We start from the raw sequence: 23,226 nt of genomic DNA, 5'->3' as shown, positions 1-23,226 counted from the left end.
ACAAGTCATTAAATCTCAGATCCAATGTGATCCTAAATTGAGTGTACAAAAATTAACAACATATTTTTGACCTCAAAATATATATGCTTCCTAAGAGGTTTACAGCCCTTCCAAGGTTGGTTATGTGTAGTTATCATGATATAACATATCTCGGAAATTAACAAAGAATAATGAAAGTTTGTACAGTTACATAACTTTTCTGTATGTAAATTTATTTTAACTTTGATATCACAATATGAAATATTAAAAGTTTTTGCCTAAAAGTGGTCCTCTTCGATAGCATGCACCCTTTTCAAGCAAAATCAATTTTGAAGTTTCACCACATAAATTCTAGGAGATCGAATTTTCTAATATAAATATAATAAATATGTTTAATTCAAACAATAAAAAACAAAATTGATTTAAAATTTTGTGAGATCAGTTACTAAAAGCATTACAGCAACTGGAAGAACCTTTGAAGGCCTGTATCTCTCTTAGAAAGCATATTGGTATATAAGTAAATTGGATCGAATAAGCCTACTTGAGGTCAAGAATATGTATATTTTCTATAAATATTACATTTCATATATTATTGTTTGTATATTAAATTTGTAGTAGAATTAAAAATTACATTTTAATGAATTTATTCCTTCGGATCAAGAAAGCAGCATCATAAAAGATCATAAATATGTTACTTCACTCACTAGTGAAGTGTTGTCACTGACATCACTTATTTATACACTTTCAGTACTTTAATAATTTATGATAATTTCTACATTTTACTTCGTGATTTAGTGAGTCTACTTCATTAAAAACCATAATGACATTGAAAAACGTATCAAAATGTAAATTATATAAAAAATTAAAAGGAAATTACATTTTGTCGTGTGCAAACTACAAAAAGTTATAATAATTGTTATTTAACCAGAAAATTAATCCGAAATAACCAACTGTTAAAATTTTCATCCATAAACTTTGGTATTTGGTGTCTTTGTACCTCTGTAGTTGTTTAGTTCGTTTTCCAAGTATCTCATCTCGGTTATTTCACACTTAAGCAATTTAATATTCGGCTGTTGAATTTAAAGCGTTGATAATTACCGTCTTGTTATAATGATTTCTCGCGACCTGCGTTGGACCACCGTAATTCTTCACTTCAAGCAGGGGTTATTAAAACTTTTAATAAACAAATTTCCCGACTATGATACACATCGTATATAATCATTCAATCCGCCCGATGTAATTTATATGTATAAACATTAAAATAAAAATTTCAGTGTTTACTACTTTCAATTATCGTCTTATTTATGTTGGCAATCAAATCTAAATTACTAGGGTCCGTCTAAGCGTCTTAAAAACGGACCGACTAAGATTTTTATGGCGTCCGAAATTTAAATTTAAAATTACCCAGAGTGGCTTGGTAAATTAGTAAAGATTACAGGGGAACATAGTATAACTATAAAATATGAGATAAGTCACCACAGCTCGAATAAATCAAAAAAAGGTTGTAATTAAAGTGTTCATTAGTTAAGTAAGGAATACAATTCCATAGAATACAAAACGTTCATGATCGATTTTAGACAACAATAACTGAACTAGTTTATAATTTTTAATTAATATACCGTTATTAAATATAACCACAATGCCGACCTATTTGTGTTATTAACTGAACATTATGATTTTAAATGTTCACCGTATGAACAACGGTACGTTTCCAAATCGATTCGGGCTGTTCTTATCAATTGTCATTAGTCATCAAACGTTATTAAACGTTCATGCTGCTAGTAACAGTATAGTATATGTGTATGTTACGTGTGGGCTTCAACAAAACAAAGCGCACTTTTTTATCGACTTGTTAATTATAAAATTTAATGCCTTATTAAACTTCAAATTTCAAATAGTATTTAATATTCAATTATCTTTGTACACCACTTAAAATTAATTACATACACAGTATGCATAATTGTCTCATGAAAAAAACCAATGGCTTGAAAGGACGCAATGCTATTCACTCGGAAGATTAAATTTAAATTGCCCTTTGGGAAAACGGGATAACACTTTATGAGATTTAGCCGGTGCTTTGTATAATCCCATAATTCTGTATGGGATTGGGCTTTAATTGAAACGAACGAACGAATAGATCATTAGAATAATTCTTGTGGGAATTTGAAAGAAGTCAGGTACTTTTATTGTTATTAGGGAAATTAAAGATGTGTATGAGTAGCCTCACACATATACGGAATGTTCAGGAAATGTATATCAATGGACGTATTTCGTCATTCCGCTGAAAGCTTAGTCATTACCACTAAAGACGGAAAAGCACTGTAATCGAATGAGTGTTTCCTTGTTTGACTGAAATTTTACGTCACTACTGGGACTGACTGTTTAATTTCAGTCAAACGCTATCAATAGTCATGCGAGTATCCGTTACATTGTTTGACGTAACGATGAAAAATTAATATTATATTATAATATATTATTATATAAAAAATGTAGCTTCTACTTAAATACACAATGATTTTGTTCTAGATGGTTTAGAGAAGAACTTCAAATATCCTTCTACTAGTCTTCAGTTTTACAAAAAAAATTAAGTACTCGTAAATTAACTCAGTTTAGATATTATTAAACATTTTAAAACTTTTCACCAAATTTGAGTCAAATACTCTTATTGGGAGAAGAGTATTTGCTTTATAAGGGAACGGACTTTCCTCCGGATGATAATTTACGGCAATACCCAACGACATATTGAGAGAAGGTACAAAGTGTTTCACACCTTGTCTGAAAAATTTTAACCACATACTCACTGTTATATAAGAAACCCATTTTAAAAAGAAATTGTAATAGAGCAACAGGAAACGAGATAAAAAATAATTCAATCCATCAATACATTTAAAAAAAAATGATAAATCGACTACTTATGCAACAGTGAGTTTTTGGTTTTCGCATAAGTTGCGACACACCCTGTATAGTTTCAGAAAAATTTAATTTTTAATTGTGATAAACACCTATTAATATACAACACTTTTTGATAAATTCAGTATGTACTCGTTGTTATGTTAATTGTGTACTTTTTTTTCATAAAAAGTACTATATTCTTTTTTTAAATTTTTTATTATTCGATATTCCTCAGCCATGTTATATATAGAAAACAATTTTTAAACATAGAATTTTACTTAAATGGGTCAATAGGTATCTATAGACAAGAACAATTATTATATCTATGTATATATTAAAACATGATTTGAAATGCAATATTTCCAAATATTAAATACAATTGCAATTTTTAATATTTTAGTTTTACAATTGTATTTATTTTCAATATCATTAAATATTACATTCAAATTTCATCTATCGATTAAAAAGAGTACATCAAATAGTAAATTCCTGAAATGACACCAAATTTCAGTCAAACAAGGTTCCTTCGATTACAGTATTTTCCAGCTTTACAGGGAATGATTTTCCGGGGTATGACGTCACAATCGACATATTGAGAAGATATAGTTTCAGAAAAATTTAATTTTTAATTATGATATACATTTATTAATTTGTTATATTCTTCATAAAAATTACTATATAGTTATTTTTTAATTTCTGAATTAAAAAATGTTATGATTTATCTCAGACATTTGATATAAAAACCAATTTTTATGCGTAATTTTATTGTCTTTTAAATTGAAATATAAATAAAAAAGTTACGAGTGTTTCAGTCTGAAATGGACAACTGTATATTATATGTTTATGTACAGATTAAAAGAGACAATTCAATCGCAAACATTTTAAAACATTTCACACAAATGACTAAGCAATATGTCAAACTGTGAATCGTTTAGAGCGTTGACTGAAACAGTCAATCCCTGAAATTACGTAAAATTTTAGGCAAAGAAGGGAACATTCTTTCGATTACAGCATTTACCAGATTTACAGGGAATAACTAAACTTTCCGCGAAATGACAAATTAAAGAGAAACATTTTATTTTTATATTGTAGCACACAATTAAAAATACGGGTGAAATTCAGTATAGATTCATTTTGATGTTTTGAAGATGAATTGTGTAATAAAAAGTACTCTAATCTTTTATTTATTATTTTGTTAAAAGTGTTATATAGTTATTGTAATATGTATAAACACAACATTAATTTTAAAAATGAATATAAGAATGGGAGGCGTCTCTTATAATTAATTCTCTTCTTATTGGTTCAGATACATATTTAGAATACTTTATACTATAACCATAATAATCAACTAGGTAATGATAATCAACTAAGTAAACCTGTAAAAAGCTCTATAAATCAATTAAATTTTAGCATAAAAATAAAATAACGCCTATTGCGTTGATCATGGTCACGTCCTACAACTATTTATTGTTTCGAAACGCCAACCTTCCAAACCTAATTAAGAACACAGAGCATCACTACACCTATCTACCGTTCATACTGTCCTGATGTAATTTACCATATATACCTATCATTAAAGATTAAATAATAATTTGTAAAGCTTATTTATAACCTTTTTAATTTAACGACGAAATTTTTGTAATCATTTTACCTTTTCTCACGAGAATAGTGCGAGGTAAAAGCGCATTTGTTATTATCGATCTACATTTACTATTGTTTTCATTATTTCAAGGACACAACGTTTCCTTTTAGAATCAAATAAACATATAAATATATTATGACACGATTATGGTATTCTAACTGCGAATGCGAATATTTGACATCGAATTTGTTATAGTGATCTCTTTTTCAACGGTACAAAGTCAGAGGGGCAAGTGGAAAAACAGGTCGTTCCAAGGACGTTCGCCATTCAAATTCTCGAGTTTCTATGGAATAATAGTGTTATCTTTGATCTGTAGAAAATTCTACTCGGGTAACATTAAATAGGGAAATCAACAAATGTAGCCAATGAAATTGTACACGCTTTACGAATCAATAAATAAGGAAAGTGAAATGAATTTTAATTTTCTAGAATATTTAGATGATTCATACCATTATTCTATTTTACTGGATTGATATTCTACAAATAAATATACAATGATTGTATTGTATCAAAAATTCTTCGTTTATCTGATGAAGTTTATTTTAGAAACAGAAGATGATGGTAAATCTTAAAATTGAAGTGAAGTTTGTCTCTTCCATTTTGTTGCTGTGGTAAACAATTTGGAAAAACTGTAAGTTAAGAATAATTTTAATACATTGGTTATACATAATTCTATACTTAGACAATTAGTAAAGGAGGAAGGCAATTAGAAGTTTTTAATTGAAAATTAATTAATTTTGTTATTACTTGCACATTACTTTAAATATAATTGTTTTTTTATAAAAAATAAAATCAACTCTTTCTGTACAAATTGGTGAGTACATAGATTTTAGTATGTTTTAGTCGTGAGATCAGACATTTTTATCGTACCGATCCGTTTGACGTGCACGTCTCTGTTGAAGGATACGCGAGGCCTGTTCGAAACGTCGGATCGTTGGGAGTCTGAGCGGGTCACGTCAGGCATCCTCGGTCTCCTTTCTTGTCACACCACCTGGACTATCTCATCTCATCCTGGAACACCCGTGCGATCATTTGCTAAACTTCCACCTCCAATAGATGACTTTTTTTTTTGGATGAAATGATTATGAATGATGATAATGATTCGGTTTCCGTCCGCCTGCGATAATGTCGGTATCGAAGGATTACACACATTCAATTTGATTTGAAAATTTAAATATGAAGTATCAGGTCAAAATGAGATATGCATTAGCTTTGGATGTGCGCAGCCCCTTAATACGGATCTGGTTAAGAGTGATAGTCAATTAAAGCTAAGGTTAACACGTGGCCAAATATTAAAGATCACTTGCTCAATTAATATTTATATTTCTTTTTTCTATTTAAGGCAATTTAAATTTTAGATAGTAATATATCTGTCCTGTGTCGACGTTGAAATTGGTCCTTACGATATTTAATTAATGTATGTCAATAAACAATTATTAAATTATCTCAAATCATACCACTTGTATGAACTGCTGTTTCGTAATTTGTAATATAACAGTCGAATTGTGCAAGGTTAAATTTAGTGAACGGTTTCTGGGTTAAAAAATAATACGGTGCTACAACAATAAAAATAAATTGCATATTATATAAATTAAATCAGACATTAGCGGTTTTCCTAAATGACAAAACGGAAAAAAATCAATGAACTCATAACAATATTAAATATTATAATAGATGTCCTAATTAGATTTACATGTCGACAATATTGATCAAATTTCGTATAATATAAAAGGTTAATATAAGTGCATATAATTATTTTATTCAATTTTCTATTTCAAGTTTAAGGGTATTTTTTGAAACAAAACACAAAGCATTAATTTATTTAAAATCTCTATTAGAATAAAAACCAACCAACATTTTTTTTTTGCTGCAACATTAATTAACACAGTTAAGTTAGAAATTGTTTATGCCTTCTAACAATCGATATATTTAATTATGTAACATGAAATGTCCGTTTTCTCCTTAAATGAAAAAGTGTCTTTATCATTTTGAATTTTAACATTACAAACATAGTAAACTAGGAAACCAAGAGAATCCTTGTGATATAACTTCCTTAGAATGTTTTCTTAGTAGTTAGAAATCAATATTGTATGTATTGTGCAAACAACGCAGGACAACCATCCCGTGTAAACACAAGATTTGTATCTGTTTGCTTACGATAATTTCGCATGGGGCCTCGAATGGTGCCGATGCGGACAAAGAAAAAGTGAATCACTCGCCACACACAATACAAAATCTCGAATGACCTCAACGGGCGAGATACCTGTCGATTGTTATGTAATATCTGGGTCGATACACTCTCTTGGCTTGCAACAGGCCGATGCCAAAAACGAAAGTGATACAACGATTCAAGAGACAGATTTTAGAATAAAATGTTGTCACTGATCCCATTTTACTTAATTACATGCACAGCTCAACAAGTTTCAGAATATTACGTAGAGCCGGCAAGCGATATTTCCATTCTATATTTGCATATTGGATAATTGCAAAACCTTTTAAATAACATTATTTATATTCAACACGTTTTTGACAATTTTCTAATAATATACAAATAGTTATTTCGGTTCGGGTGGCACTACTTCTTCTTGCTTAAAATTTGAATTCATTTGATGAATGACTCAGAAATTAGGGTTGTAACTCATTCTGTCATGGAATCAGGTTTTTTTAACACTCCAAAAATATTTCCTACAGGAAGACTTAACTTTTCTATGGCATTTATCATAAAAATTTTATATTTATTAACAAAGGCACTACCAAACCGGTCGACCGATTTGAAAGGCGGAAATATAGATATTGAAAAAGGGAATTCCCTTAGCAGACACTTTAACCTCTCTTGTATTTTAACTAATTTGAAGTAGCAATTAGTATTAGTTGAATGTTCTCAGTGATCCAGATATCCATTGATTCGTTTTGGCAATAAAGGAAGTAATCAATTTCGTGCTGAGGCACCTCATTCCGTCAAAATCTGGGGAAGGAAGACAGACTTTTGAAATTTCCTGCCTATGATGTTCTATACGTGTTCAATTGATGAGAAGTCAGGAGATTCTACTGGCCGTGACATACTTGAAAATGCTCCTCTCGCAATATGAAGTTGGGAATCTTGTTGAAAAACTGGATTTTGAAGAATCATAAAGTATGGAGTTCCACAATTTCCTGCATATATAGTTGTCTCCCCAAACGCAATGGCATCCCAAGCCATTATTCCACCTGTTCATCACTAAAACTCCAATTTTTGATCACGATGTGTAATGTGTTGCATTGTGTAAAGAAACACAAAGTGGAGACGAAAGGCTCCAGCTAGTAATTCATCCTGTATCAAATTCACTTAGGTGACTATAATTTGCATATCTTCACAAGAATTTGAATTGAGAAAAGATACTTCTACAACAACAAAAGTGAAATGAAAACTGAACAACTGAACTGAATTTACGTTTTACAAATTTAACACAACCAAAAATTGTACAAAAAAAATGTAGCACCAAAAAACTATTCGACAAATAAACTTTTGTATCATATGGAAGAGTCTACACATTAAATTTTGTTAAAGTTGGACCATTGTTTTTATTTGATCTATTTTTATATCATTGAGTGATATATTTAAGATGGAAATACCTCTGTACTTTTTTACTTATAACTGGACTTTAAAAGAAGACGGACAGGGAACGGAACCCACAGAGTGACATTAAGTAAGTAGCTGATTGTTGGAGCAAGTAGTCCTGTCACTTAGCTTGATTTTATTGATTTGTATAATATTATATATAACGTACCACAACACCATTAAGGCCTTTCAATTTGGAAGCCTTATTAATTCATAGAAGTTACAAATTAGCACCTAATTTAAATGAATGGAGGAAAAGTATAATAATACAAGGCAACAGAAAAATGAATCAACAAATCAACAATATATGTTTAAAAAATTTCATCGCCAAGACAAACAACAAACGAACCAAACCGAACTTATTCAATGCAAACCAGATTTATTAAAGGGTTTAGATTCAGAATATATAAGTAATATTATTGGGACGGCCACGTATAAGTGTAGACGTGTATGCTTCCAATAAAAACCCATTGATAAGTCATACGCAGATGTAGTCAAAATCCTGATAGATTATTTCAGTAGGAAATGGAGGGTTCCAATGTTTTTAGGGGGACGAAGCAATTTTGGATGAATATTTTGACGTATAGACTTGATTTTCTTGATTAAGCTAAGATTTACTACATAACTTCCAGTTGCTTTTTGTACTCGTAGTTGCTTTTCATACCCTACTTGTAAAATGCAGTTGTATCTTAACCTTATTGTTCTCCTTGCTGTTCTTATAATTTAACATTTAACACAAATCTCATTGTGTGTATCGACAAAATGTTTCTGTAGTATTCTGATTACACCTGTCATTTCATAAAACCGTAAGTTCACACATTTAAAATTATTACCAAAGTCACCAGTTACAACACGAGTATTTGTATTTTTATGTCTTGGTTATTATAAAACATTTATTAAATATTTTTGTCAACTTGTTTGGCATTAGCGATCTTCAGATGAAATTAATACCTTCTGAGACACGTTGTATATGGTACTTTTATAGCTTTTTGCTAAATAAAGTTTTTATTATTAATTAAATTATAAGAACCAGACATTACTCTATTTAATTCAAATACATATAATCCATTCCTTTTCCTTTGAATTTACAGCTTTAATTATTGTTGTACATGCCAACATCTCTAATACTTCTAATATGTTCAACAGGTTTTCTTGACACACGTGACTTAAACAAGGGCGTTCGATTCGTACTGCATTCCAATATTTAACAACCAGGTGAAAGTTCGGCGTCCTTGCGATAATTCCACAAATTCAAATGGAATACACTTGTTTATAACAAGATCAAATTCAATGCGGTTGATGGAAATTACACGGGGTTGGGTAGTGTTTTAAGGACAACAATGGCCAAGCCACAAATTCAAGGATTAAACATCGCAACACCGTATTAACAATCGGACCAGTCCATCGATCTGTGTGGAATTTGCTCTGCGATTCTCTGAAAAAAAAATCCCGACGGGACAAGACGGGAACGCTGCACTAAGATTGGCATCTGTCACGGATCACAATGGACGAACGATGGAAAAAATAGCGACAATTATCCATTATGCTATTATCGAGGTACCTTGTGAGAGATGAGAGTAGGCTGACCCGATTACCATTCGTCCAGTTATCGTGGTTAAAAAATATATATTGGAAAAAGTTCGGCATTGTTCCTGTCGAGAAAAAACCACCCACCCCTGTATCAATACGATCTCGAACGATGAATGGGATTTTTTAAAAATATCCTTGCTCGTTGTTAAACATTACCTTCTTGTTTACGTTCTGACTAAAATGAATGTTATATGTTATTATTTTAACAAAAAGAAAAATAAATTAAAAATTGATAATTCCTATTCTGATCAACCATATTATATATTCTTTATTAAAATAATAACAAAAAAGAAAATATTCGTTTATGTTAAAATTCTTACATAATGTAAAAATGACCATTTCTAAAGAAATATATCGTTATCTTAAATGGGTGACACTGTATAAAATTTAATTTATTTAAATATCCGAAGTTTATTTTTCAGAGTATGTTCATTAAACTGAGATCTTTAAAAAAATTGAACTCTGAATACTTGGCAGAATAATTTTTTCTGCATCTGATTAATTGTTGAATTATTGCGTTAAATCTGCCTAATATAATATAACTGAACTCTGAATACTTGACAGAATACCTTTTTCTGGTATCTGACCTAGAAACACAAAACGTCCAAAAGATATGTTCTGATTAAAATTAATATTATGTTTTCTTTATTAAAATAACAATAAAAAAGGAAATATTTGTTTATTTTAAAATTCTTACAGATTGTAAAAATGATCATTTCTAAAAATATACGTCTTAATTAAATAAACCTCTCTAAATTATGGAAATTATTGTAATAATAAAATATCAGAATTAATTTAATTAATTATTGATATTATTAGTGAACATAATTTATTAGACAAAATTAATCTTGTGAATCTCGTTGGCACAAAAAATAGATTAATTTTGGAACTATTGCGTACTGTCTATTTTTGATATAAAGAATAATTATTATGTATAACATATTAATTTATTTAAATATCCACAGTTTATTTTTTAAGGAATGGCCATGAAGCCCGAACGTTTAAAAAAAATTAAACTAGTCGGCAAATTTTTTTTTGCATCTGACTTATAAATACAAAATATTCAGAAGTTAGTTACATGTAAAGAGTGCAGGAAATTTAATCTGTCTAATTTTATATTCTATAGTTTATATCTGAGTGTAAATTTAGAAACTGCACGTTATATCGAACAAAATACACTGAGCTTGTAAAAAGTTCCAACCTCCTCGATAATTTTTGAATGGGACAAATTTTTGGTCTCGAATAAAAACCATGTAAAATTTTGTTAAATCTAATTAAATATTGCTACAAAGTTGACAAGTGCCAAATTGTCTAATACCGTATGAGCAAAATCAACTATTTTTTTCTAATTTGAAATGTTATTTCTCATTTGAAAAGTATTTTTATTTTCTATGCAATGCTATTTTGCTAGATAAAATCAGGAGAATTGTTACAAAGTTAACGGGTTAGAATAAACTTGAAAAAAACATATAGAATGTTGTAGATCTAACTATATTTTGCTATAAAGTTTTCCAGTACCATATGGAGGCACTACTCACTTTATTTTAATGAAAAGTGTGTTTTTATTCTCTATACAATACTATTTTTTAGCTAAAATTGCATTAGTGGTTACAGAGTTATAATTGATTTTCTTAGATAAACAAAAAAAAAAAGAGAAAAAAAGTATTTATTATTAAAAAATGTGATTCCTACATGAAACAGTTCCTGAATTGTTAGCCGAGCTTATAATAGTTTGAGTGACTTTTTAAGACCTCACTTGTTGTTGATCTTGATATTCACAAAAAATCATTATTACTGCTCGTTTACTAATAAAATCATTAGCTTTCCAAAGCTCTGCATCACACATCATGACTTATATAACTGATAATACAGGTCCTTTGTCGAATATCCTTTATTTTCACCATTATCACGTGTGTGTCCAACCTCATAATTACGGGACTACCTAGGGGCGTCCAAAAAAAATTCACCTGGGGCATGTAGCATACCTCAACGTTGCGGTACCGGTGCCCCTGTATGCAGCGCCAATGCCGCAATGCAAAGTGACTCCGGCACATAATCGGACCAACGAATAAGAATAAAACGACCCAGGACAGAAAAAATCTCACACGGCCGGACAAGGCAGTACGTGATAAAAATCCACCTGATGGCCTTCACAAGGATTTCTTATTAGCAAGTCCTTATCGTCGGCACTCCCTTACCCTAATTTTAATGTCCCGACAATAATTGCACAATCTGACCCGCCGTTTCCGCGTCTGTGTCGATAACCTTTTCCGTCTTCCTCAAACCAGACAGAATAGAAATATAAATACACGATACTTAAGGTGACCCACATTCAATGTTATTATTTTAAATAATGAGCTGGTGTGATTGTACCAAAAACATTCATCTTCAATGCAATTACCTCTGAACTTTTCTATAAAAAACAAAAGTGCGATATTAATTGTAGGTATTCACAATGTGTGCAATCTCAACTTGTATTTTTTTCTTGTGTGTAATTTTCTTCGTAGAAGAATTACAACAACCTTCTTTGGTGAATTTACTGTAGGTAATTATGTCCGAGGTTATTATTAGATCTTCGTTTTATTGTTTATTTTCAATATTAATTAAAATTATCGCTGTTCAATAATGCGGCTACCATGGATACCGGTTCGCTACAATTTATATTTTATAATTATGTTTTATGAAAAAATTGTTCTGCTTTCAGACATAAATAACTGCACCTTTAGAATGCAATTTTGTAAATATACACGGTGAACCGAATTTACAATTCGACAAATTCACAGTCAACATTGTTGTTTGAAATACCCGACAAGGAAGCATCGAGACATCAAAAGCTCGATTATTGTACCTTCAACATTTTTATAAATTTAAACAATGGTTTCATCAGGTTAAAACAACAATTAGGTATCTTGTCCGCTGTGCAAAAACCACATGATCTGTCCTTTCTTGAATTCATTAAGCATTAAACGACTTTTTTTTTTGTCTGGCTTTTCTCAAGACATTTTTACTTCATTTTAAAAGCAGGTTATGATCCTCAAGGTTAAGATAACGACACAATAAATATGTTGTACCTTACTAATTGTTTATGTTTGGGCCAAACAATACACGACCATTTTTGCATTATTAGAGATCATTTCAATCCGGTTCATTATCACTCGCGAGTTCTTGCTTATATTGTTTCAACAGTGATTGTAATGAAGGACGTGGTATCTCATTTATCTGGAACTTAATGACAGAGCACAGTAATTTTACATGTTTTCTCGCTTTTTTGATCTGTTCTTCATATAATATTGATGTTACTTATCATAACCAGAATGCCAATTGAGTATTTTTATAGTTGCATCCTGAAGGGTACTCTTTATAGGACACAGTGACAAGAAAGTTAAAGGTCGATCCCTTTGCTAATTTATTGAACTGTGTCTCAGTATTACATATATAGTCATAGCGTTTTGTACAACTAGCAAGGGTATCTTTTTGCTGCATCCCAACAACAATAATTATTATTTTTACCCGCATTTCACCATTATATATTTCTTAGAAATCTGTCACCTCATGTTCAGTTAACAGAAATTTCAATGTCATCGAGGCACCTAAAAAAAATAGTAATTTTGAGATTAGTGCATACGGGCAAGTATTCCCTTGCAAGGAAAAAAATGTTGTCCGGCACTTAGCTAACGCTGCTGGCACATTTCTCTAACGATCATTACGTAGATAGTAGATTGAAAAAGAACAACACAACTGCAACGTCATGCATGTTTGTTGAAATTATAATATCCGTATAATGCATATTCATTAGTCCAATATGGTGCTCTTTATTAGTCGAATAGTTTTTTCAATGTGGTCAGAGGAGTACAATGGATAAGGTGCTTTTTATTGCCTAATAGATTCAATATTTTATTCAATAATAGTGGATACGATTAGGACGTTATTACCACCGTGGAAGTAAGAGTAAAATGGAACTTAACTATAGTTACGGTCTATAATAATTACGAGGAGCCAGTTTTAATTAAGTCTTTCGTTGTGTTTTGAAATTATTCAATACAACTTAAAATAGAATTAATTAATATGCCAAAAAAGTAGATGAAAGTTTTAAATTATTATTAGTATAGAATAAAAGAAGGTAAGTACTTCTGGTAATCACTTGGCCAATTAGAACGCTTAAATTAGATGAATAATTCCTTATTAGACTTTTACTTTTCACTTAGATTTTTTTCTTGTGGGAACATAATAATGCTTAAAATTAAATTTTGTACAGAAACACACTTTACACGGAGTGGAGTAAGTGAATTTTATTAATTAGGTTAAAAATTTGTATTTTAAATATATTTCATATAAGAGTGTTCAGTTATTGTTTATTATTAAAGTTATTATAATAGGTATACAAACATATATTTATCTGAAGCTTACACTAGAAGCAGTGCAGCCATCCAATCAAAAGTGTAAATTGTTACATCTTGGCGATGCAAGAAGTAGTATTTAATTTTCTTGACAAACTAATAAAATTATTTTCACCAAAACAGAATTCGACGTTTGAAAGAAATATTTTACTAAATGTGAAGCCAAGGGACGGAGAACATTAAGAATTTGAAAAATCGACACCAAACCAATAAATGCACATTTGTGAATTATGAACAGTCAAAGAATGTTTTAATGTTAAAAGTCTCATGAAAACCAATATTTGTTTATACTTCATATACAGTGGTGGTTTGTTTTGATACCAGAAAATAATAAATTTTGCATTATGAAATCCAGTCCAATCCTTCAGTGCCAGAAAAATATCGTAAAATTGGAAAATTATTACTTGGAAAGTCTATAATTTTGTGAGTAAAAAAGTCCTATAAAGTTATAAATAATATCTATAGCTGTTGTAGAAGCTGAAGTTAAAGTTTTTTTTATATTTCTATGAAATATGTTAATATGTGAATTGTATACATTTTGTATTACTTACTTTTTATTTTTTTTACATGTGTCATTATGTAATTATTTTTTTATTTATTATGTATTATATATAATTCAAAAAATAATTTTTGCAATTATATTTTGTTTTACATTATTTATACTATAATAATTTAATATTTACAATGGTGGCCAGAGAAATAGCACACATCATTATTTAGTGTTCATTAGAAAATGCTCACGTCTAATTGAATACATTCAAAATATTTTATATTTTACTTAAAATATTTATATTATACTGTATTCTTTCTGCAATTATTTCATTTCGTACCTAAATCAAAATAATGTTTGCTTAAATTAAATTCGTTATGTACACATTTAAAAATTTTGTATTTATTAATTATCATAAATAATAAACATATTATAAGAAAATTTGGGTAATTTTCGATATAACCGCTCACAATCTAAAATTGATTTATCATTACATTCTTCATTATATCTCGATACATGAGTTCATTTTACTAAAAACTTTCTGTAATGGTGTAGAGACCAAACTTTGAATTGGAGGACGACGATCGTATTGTTTACTATCTGATCCTATTCTATTGAACTTGGTTTCATCACTTCCAAATACTTCCAAATACTTCTCTAATAAGCAAAAAAGGATTTTGCTTACTAGACAAATATGCTTCACTTTGTCAAAAAAGGACTTTTTTCTTGTTAGGGCGTTTTCTTACTGTATTTTCAAAAGTGTCTTGTTTCATATTTGTTAATAACAAAGTAAAATATTTTTCGAGAACATCTTAAGTTTTTAACGATATTAGCAATGTTCCATTTTTTCATATTAATTATTATTTCACGTTTGTAAACCTTAATAATAGTATTTGAATGTACTAATTTGTGTCTAATATTTCCGTCGTTTCTAATATGTGTGAAAAAAAAAGATGCAATATTGAAATATATTTTATATACTGAGTGGACAACATTTAAATTAAATCCTCTTATGAATCTTACAAAATAAATAATACCTTACCATAATACAACATTTTTAATATCGGCAGTCTGAATTTAGGATTCAAGAATATGGAGACAAGTTGTCTTGACATTAATGTAGTATTTTAACAAAATTACTAAGATTACCGAGGCCATTCTAAACAAATGTTATAATTTATAAGACACAAGTACCGAAAATTATAAAGAAAAGGATAAAACAATTTTGACACCTCATAGACTGCTTCCTTGTTTTATAAAAGTATAAAAATAAAGTACTAATTTCATATATTATTATCGACACTCCAAAATATAATTGCTGATAATATATAGGACCACTAATTATAATTATAATAATTAAAATTATAATGATCTATTTACAAAAAATAGAATTAAAAATAAATTATGTATGTACAAACGGATTTAAATGGTTGTTAAAAATTAATGAGCATTATTTAGAATATTATTTTAATAATATTTGTTACTTACATAAGCCCGATTAACAATTTTCCTGTAACAAAAGAATGTCATTAATTTTATTTAATCACAGCTTATAAATTACATCAAATCACAAATTTTGCAACTTTCGACGCAGTTACAACTATCCAGCTATGTAATTAGCAAGACTATAATTAGACAGATGAGAAAATAATATTGTTTTTAAAATATTGCAGAATCCTAGATGAACTATGAGGCGAATCTTTATCCAGATGTTTGGCTTGAAACAAGAATATCGATATAAATTGATGATCGAATGGGTGTCTAAAATACCTGCAACATTCCGAATAAAATCTGGTCGCAGCCCACGCACTACGCAATGTTTATGCAGTCCAATGAATAAATAAATAAATACAGTGGCGCATCGTTTGATGCATTGTATGATTATCAATTCACAAAGACACAACAAGGTTAAGCCGTTATTATTCACTACTTTAACCGATTGATGTGTGGGAATCTGTGATTGACGCAATGGAGGCTTCAAATATTCAAGTTAATAATAATGATTGATAAGAATGAAGAAATTAATTAGTGTATTTTATTGAGGTATTTCAAATGACTATCGAAATAGGTTGATGCCATATTTTATTGTATTAATTGAAGTTTAAAATCTTAAAATTGGTTAGGTAACCTCTAAGGAAGGTTCTTAAGATTGCAAAAATAATAAATAAAGTGGTTGACCCAGCTGTTTCATTAGAGGTTCATAGAGAACTAAACTAGATATCTAACTTTTTCGAATGAAATACAATAAATATTAGATCTACTTAAAATTCTGGATCAATTTCCTATATTCATTTGTTTTTGAGATATATTTTTATTTTTATGTTAAGACGTAGTCAAAATTTTTTGGAAAATTTAAATATCTTAAAAACAAAATTAAGAAAAGAAAGATTTCGCTTTAGGTTGAATTAAAATTTCATATTGTTGCCTCTTTATATATCTCCAATGAATCAGTTCGATGAATCACCCTCTATATAGGTGATAACAGTATTATTCCCTGCTTAGGGAAGTCGGGTTGACTCTTACAATTTGCTCTTCTTATTCAAAACTCTCTATTCTGGATGTTTTAACGTTTTATTTTATCAAACAAATGGAGACGACATGAGGAATAGTACCGTACTCAGAAACTTCCTTTCTTATTATAAATTAAAGTACACCTTCAGCCTGCCTGTGGCTGCAGGATAATCTTAGGAACTGCCAACAAATAGGCTGAATACCCTATATTTATATATTCTTTATATTTATAAACACATCCAACTTTTCTTTCTATTAAAAATAGAAAATTCATAATTTACGAAAAATACTTGAATCATAAAATTATGAAGATGAACAAAACGGGTATATTCTATGTATTTCCATTAATAGCTACATGACACTGGATCTATGAAAGAAATTCTCATTGCTGGAATAATAAATATATTGATCAGATTTGATACCAGATACAAAATTATATATATACTTTTTTCAGGCAATGTAAAAAAGAAAATCTTAAGCGAACAAGAGTCTAAAATAATACAATAGAAGATGAAAATAAAAAATCATCAGGATATGTCCAAAAGAGAGTAAGAACAAATACCATTTTACCATTTTCGATATATGAATTTGAATGAATTTAAAGAAAGACTGAATAGTTGAGTTTTTCCTAACTAATTTGGTTCAGAAGTTTTTACCTAATCCAGCAAGTAGTGTTTATCAGAAAGACTACTTTTGGAAGTTGATTATTGAAAGTAGTTGTAGTTCTGGAAATACAGAAAAACTTTTTTATTTATCTACCACAATTTATATCGGATTATAAAAATAATAAAGTTGAAAATTTTTCTTTGTACTTTGAAAATTTCCACCGGATTGTACTTATGATCCGGAATTCACTGTTCTCCCGGAACCTTGGGAACATTATTTTTTTGTGGCAGGAGGAAGTAGGAACAAATAATTTATTTCATATACAAGATTGGTCAAATTTATGTAAAATAATTTAAATAAATAGTTATGCGATACGTTTTCAGACACACCATGTAAATGAAGTGCAAAACGTTCTAAATTTGTTCCTTTTCCCAACACGCAATTATCGTAATTCAGCGTTAGACGTCCGCGTTCAGTTATGCGATGGGCAAAACGAAATTACCATGCGCACAAGTGCAACTAAACGTGTTTATTATAATTGTAATTTATGTTAGTTGCGCAACATGGTCCGGAACGCGTAGTTTTGCATACGTACGATTTTTGCGGGACACTTCATTGAAGAGAAAATCGACGTGAACGGTGAGCACCGACGTTTCCCTAACGGTACATACCATCACGGTGTCAATCGCAAAGTTGTATTCAAACGAGATACACAAATCAATTTGCCTTATAAATAACTCACATATACAGAGTGAATGTGTGTAATAAGACGGATTATGTCACCTCATTTCAAACAGTAAATAATTTATTATTAATTATTCTTTTGAAACTGATGTTAGAAAAGAAAAATGTTTGGGTGGTTTTTTCTAAATTAAATGGGTCGCACTGTATGTGATGTAGTGCTTAGACATGAAGCTACTTATGCCAATCTAACAGCTTAGTGTCTTTCAATCGTTTATTAAAAACACTGAATTTGTGTATCAAAGAACGCTTAAGAAAACAGTATAAATCCCTTAACCGTTTCTCGACGAGGCGCATTACGATAATTAATAAGCACTGTACAAAGTAGATACACTCATAAAAATTAATGAGGGTAAACGAGCAAGTAGCTGCGGAGCAAGATCCTACACATTATTGTAAAAACAATGTTAAAGCCTTGACGTTTATATTGTCGGTGAAGCCGCAGAGATCTCATAATAAGATTACTACATGGGATAATGCAACGCTATTTTTTATTATTGTTCGTTACCACCGTCATTATAAAAAATGAGGCGTTCGTTTCGATGGAATAATCCCGTAACCTTACCAGTCGAGGCGGGTGACCTTTTCGGTGAATTTGTCGCGAATGAAATATGCATTTTGATTCAGTTATAACTAATGCACGGAAGATGGTTTTATTACTAATTTATGCATTTTGCAGGAACTGAATGAATATTATAAAACACTAATTGGATTCTAAACTTAGGAACTGGTTTAAATATGTACAGGATGGCCGAATAACGAAGGTTGTATTTCAGAAATGTGGAAAATATTACTACATTTATAAGACTTTTATTGAGTTTCAAAGATAATGTGGTGATAACGCTCAAACATTTAAAAATTATAAAATTGGATAACTTCACTTAATATTACTACAACAACTGGAGTGAATAAATATCAGAATGAAAGAGTTTTCTTTCCTCTCCTACATTTTACAAATAGCTTGAATTTTGGCTTTACATCAAATACCTCTGAATTTTTTTTTTCAGCACGAATTTTTGGCCATCAACATCTTATCATTGGATGCCGAAGGTATTCTTCATCTCTTTGATGAATCGAAAATGTATTCTTCCGATATTGGTAATGCTGAAAACTGGATTCGAAACCTGTTTACAGTCACAAATGCAAGCAATAATGTTGGTTTGATCATTAAGCAACATCAGAATCATTGCTGAAAATGTCTGCAAAACAAATTTTTCAAGCTGGTTTTTAAAGGATATGTTTAATTGATTTTTGAGTGGAAAAACAAGAAGAATATGCAAAGCTTTCAAGTAAAGCGGTGAAGTGTTTTGTACCTTTCATGGCAATTTCCTTATGTGGGAGTGAGTTTTCATGGTTATGATAAAGACAAAATACAGGAATCGACTAAAAGCTGAATCTGAATTAAGGTTAAAATTGAGCAAAATTGCTCCGATAATCAATTCCATTTTCCACAAAAAATAAGTACACCCATCAAATTAATTAATAAAAATAACAGTATTTTTGGTGTTTCGCTAGTGAGCACCACTTCATTAAGTCTTGTTTTTAGAGTATGTAAACGCACTAATAGTTTTTGATTGATTTATTAATAATGTTGTCAACAATAGAATTTAATTATACAAATGAATGTAGCTGCACTTTAGTGGAAATGAAAGGGCAATACCAGTTGATCAAACTTTTAATTATGCCCAGAAATGTCCTCAATGTCTAAATACCATAAAATTAAATTCAACAGCAAAGGGTTCTATGGTTAATGAATATTATAATATTTATAAAATTCCAAATGAAAGTATGGCAGCAATATTTCCAATAATTAATTACATGCAGCATACGTAAAAGCAATCGCTACAGATATTTTAAGGGGATGTAGAATAGGGTAAAATATTGCCTAATGACCAACTATCTATAAATAAATAGTTTCGGAGATTTAGATTATGTCTTTTGAAAGTATTAGTATATATTTTTCATTGCTCTTTAGTGAACTTTAAGTGGGTGTAGTACGGTTTAGAATATAAAGAAAAGGTTTAATGTACATTAGTCTACAAATGATTAGTTTGGGAGACATTGAAGATTATTTCATTTTAGGACTTGACAATCCTGTTGTTTGAATTGTAAACTTATTAAAAAACAGGACCACAGTAGTTTAATGAGACTTTTGCAATATTCTCCTTAAGACTATGTTACATATTGTTTAAAATTATCATTTATGTAATTTAAGTACAGGTAAATATATTAAATTATTAAATGCCCCTTCACTAACTGGAAAATACTCTCTTTAAATCATAACAATATTCCTAAGTCAGCAACAAGTAATTAATGAGTCATAGAAACAAAGAAAAATAAACAATAAAAAGCACATCCAATTCACTAATTTTTTTCAAATGTCTTACTAGAAATGTAATTTTATTTAGCCCCCACATACCTGTCCAATATTTTTGTCCCAATACAATTTGTTATCCAGTGTGACTCCCAAAAATTTGATTAACTCTTTGGATATCTTTTTTTAAAGAAAACACCATTTGTTGTGTTTTTGATTGGTCAATCGATTGCATGAGTACTTCTCCATGACATGTTTTTTCAGTTTCGTCCATTCAAGTACTTACATCTGGATTCATGTTTAATAAAGAAGCGTCATCTGCATACAAAATAAAGTTAGCAGGTTCACACACATGTCATTAATGTAGTATATTACATCATAATAATTTCCAAACTATTATCATAGAGTTATAGCTCAGACTCACGTTATAAGCCTCAATACTAATATTAGACGGTAGATTTACAGGTTTGACTATTATCAATAATTTTTATTTAGTTTACCTGATTCATGGCTGGATGCGTGTGTTCTGGAATAATTTAAAAAACAAATGGTTTAATTAAAATTCCTCGACTCTCACCACGCAACCCTATAATTTTCGAATTATTCCAAAACATCGGCCTGTCATGTGTCTAATACAAATATAATGGTCGGTACCATTAATACCACAAACAAATTCCCGAAACGTTTAAGACATTTTGTGTGCACATAATGGGCCACCACTCCAACCACTAATTGCACCTATTGACTTTTCTAGTGTCCGAATGCTATCCCGTGGAGTGTTGGAACATGAAAATTGGTAATTTATGTGGCGAGGTGCCATATGAAGTGTCGGCACTAACGGCGAAATGAACGGGTTATTAATAAAGTTCCGAGGCTAATTAACACTTTAAGACTGTTCGGAGTATGTGATGAATATTCTACTATTCAGTGTTGACGCCCAGTTTGACGTACAGTGGGCAAGTAAATTAGGCCCATTCAAAAATTAAATTTTGTAATTAATGGGCTGGGAAATGTTAAAGCGGCCAACATGCTCACCTCACTGCGTTTAATCTCGAAAGGGAGGAAACGTTTTAATGTGTGACGCAGATAACCCATCACTTTAAAATATAGTACCGGGGATACTGTAATAATATTTGTATGTGATTGGAGGTAAGGATAAAACAGAAAGGATAATATATCATAAAATTAGCGTGATATGATCTAATGTGATGCTATTGACCCGTGCTGGCATAAACTATGGTTAACAGATGTGTATATGTAATTAGATTGTTCCGGGCCAGCTGAGTACTTGAAGGCGCTATGACGTAAACAAGGTCAAGGGTTACGTGGTATTATGTAAAGGATTGAAGTGTACAAAGAATAAAATAACATAATTTGACACAAATTGTTGTTAACTAAATGTACTTACAGAAATATGCTTTATTGTTTCTACCACAACTTTTTCAAAATTCTAGATTCTTCTTTTTTATAAAAAAAAAAAATAAAAAATCATAATTTTTGTGAAGATTTATAAGTCATTTTTAATGCTTTTTTTTTGTTTAATTCAAATTTAATATAATATTAAATTCAGCAGTATTGCTGGGTTGTAGCAGCACTTATCACCCATCAACTGAATAATTCCTTGTATGTCATAAGTTTAGATTCAAATAATAGCCAATATCTTTAATATAATTAGTATCTTTGACAACTTCAGATATTTGCAAAGAGTAGAATTGTTAATTCGCTCGTTGTGATAAATCTATCCTTATGGTCGAACGGCGTTGCTAGAACAAAGCTCTAGTGCACAACGGCAATGTAACGAATTGTAATTGAGTAGGAAGGAACATTATTAAAGTACCACGGCCAGCATAGAGAGAACTTCTTACGAATTAGTTTATCTGCAATAAATAATGACGTAAATTCTCAGGCTGATGCCGCTAGCCGTCACGTATCAGTTTTCAGTATTTTTTTCGTCTCTCCCTTTCAGCGTTTATTTTATTTTAAACTGCGCTCACGCTCATGTGTCGCTCGGATCTATCTATTCCAGAACAGGAAATCGACCGAGACTATTGGTTCGCTTCCTGCTCCATATAACATATGCGAATCCCTCTCCGCTTCAGCTATTAGATAACAATAATAAGAATGACTCGATTTACTGCTTCCGATATCTCTTGAGACGAATGATCCTCGAACAGGCGAGAACTTGTCCTATCGTTATGCTAAATTTCTTGAACTCGTGAGTCATCACTTGTTAGTTTGTTTCTTTTGATCTGCCATAAAAGCCTGTTACAGTTCGCAATTTTACGTTGGAAGCTGCTCGACGGGACGTAACGAAATTAAAAATTGTGAAGAACATTGGCCATTGAGTTGAAATTTGTGAAACCATTACGCAATTGCGTACGTGGTTAAAAATATTTGTGGTGTGACCAGTAATCTACATACTAAATAGCTGTAAATAAATATTAAATCTTATAATAGTATTAGTAT

The 23,226-nt window shown here is 30.2% G+C and overlaps 1 protein-coding gene across 2 annotated transcripts in view; it reads right to left on the bottom strand.

Annotated features, from left to right (window-relative positions):
• LOC109609226 (uncharacterized) overlaps positions 1-23,226 on the bottom strand; it is a 138,803-nt gene that overhangs the window by 55,726 nt on the left and 59,851 nt on the right. For both annotated transcript variants that reach the window (XM_049961992.1, XM_049961994.1), the window contains exons 3-4: positions 16,077-16,098; positions 5,384-5,524 (exon numbers count right to left, since the gene is read on the bottom strand). In XM_049961992.1, coding sequence (XP_049817949.1) covers positions 5,384-5,477 — 94 coding nt within the window. In that variant the 5' untranslated portion in view covers positions 5,478-5,524; positions 16,077-16,098. The remainder of the gene's footprint in view (positions 1-5,383; positions 5,525-16,076; positions 16,099-23,226) is intronic.

Source organism: Aethina tumida, chromosome 1 (assembly GCF_024364675.1).
Source record: "Aethina tumida isolate Nest 87 chromosome 1, icAetTumi1.1, whole genome shotgun sequence".
Lineage (NCBI taxonomy): Eukaryota > Metazoa > Arthropoda > Insecta > Coleoptera > Nitidulidae > Aethina > Aethina tumida.
Note: the sequence above shows the minus strand (reverse complement) of the source record. Positions and strands in the feature narration are given on the sequence as shown.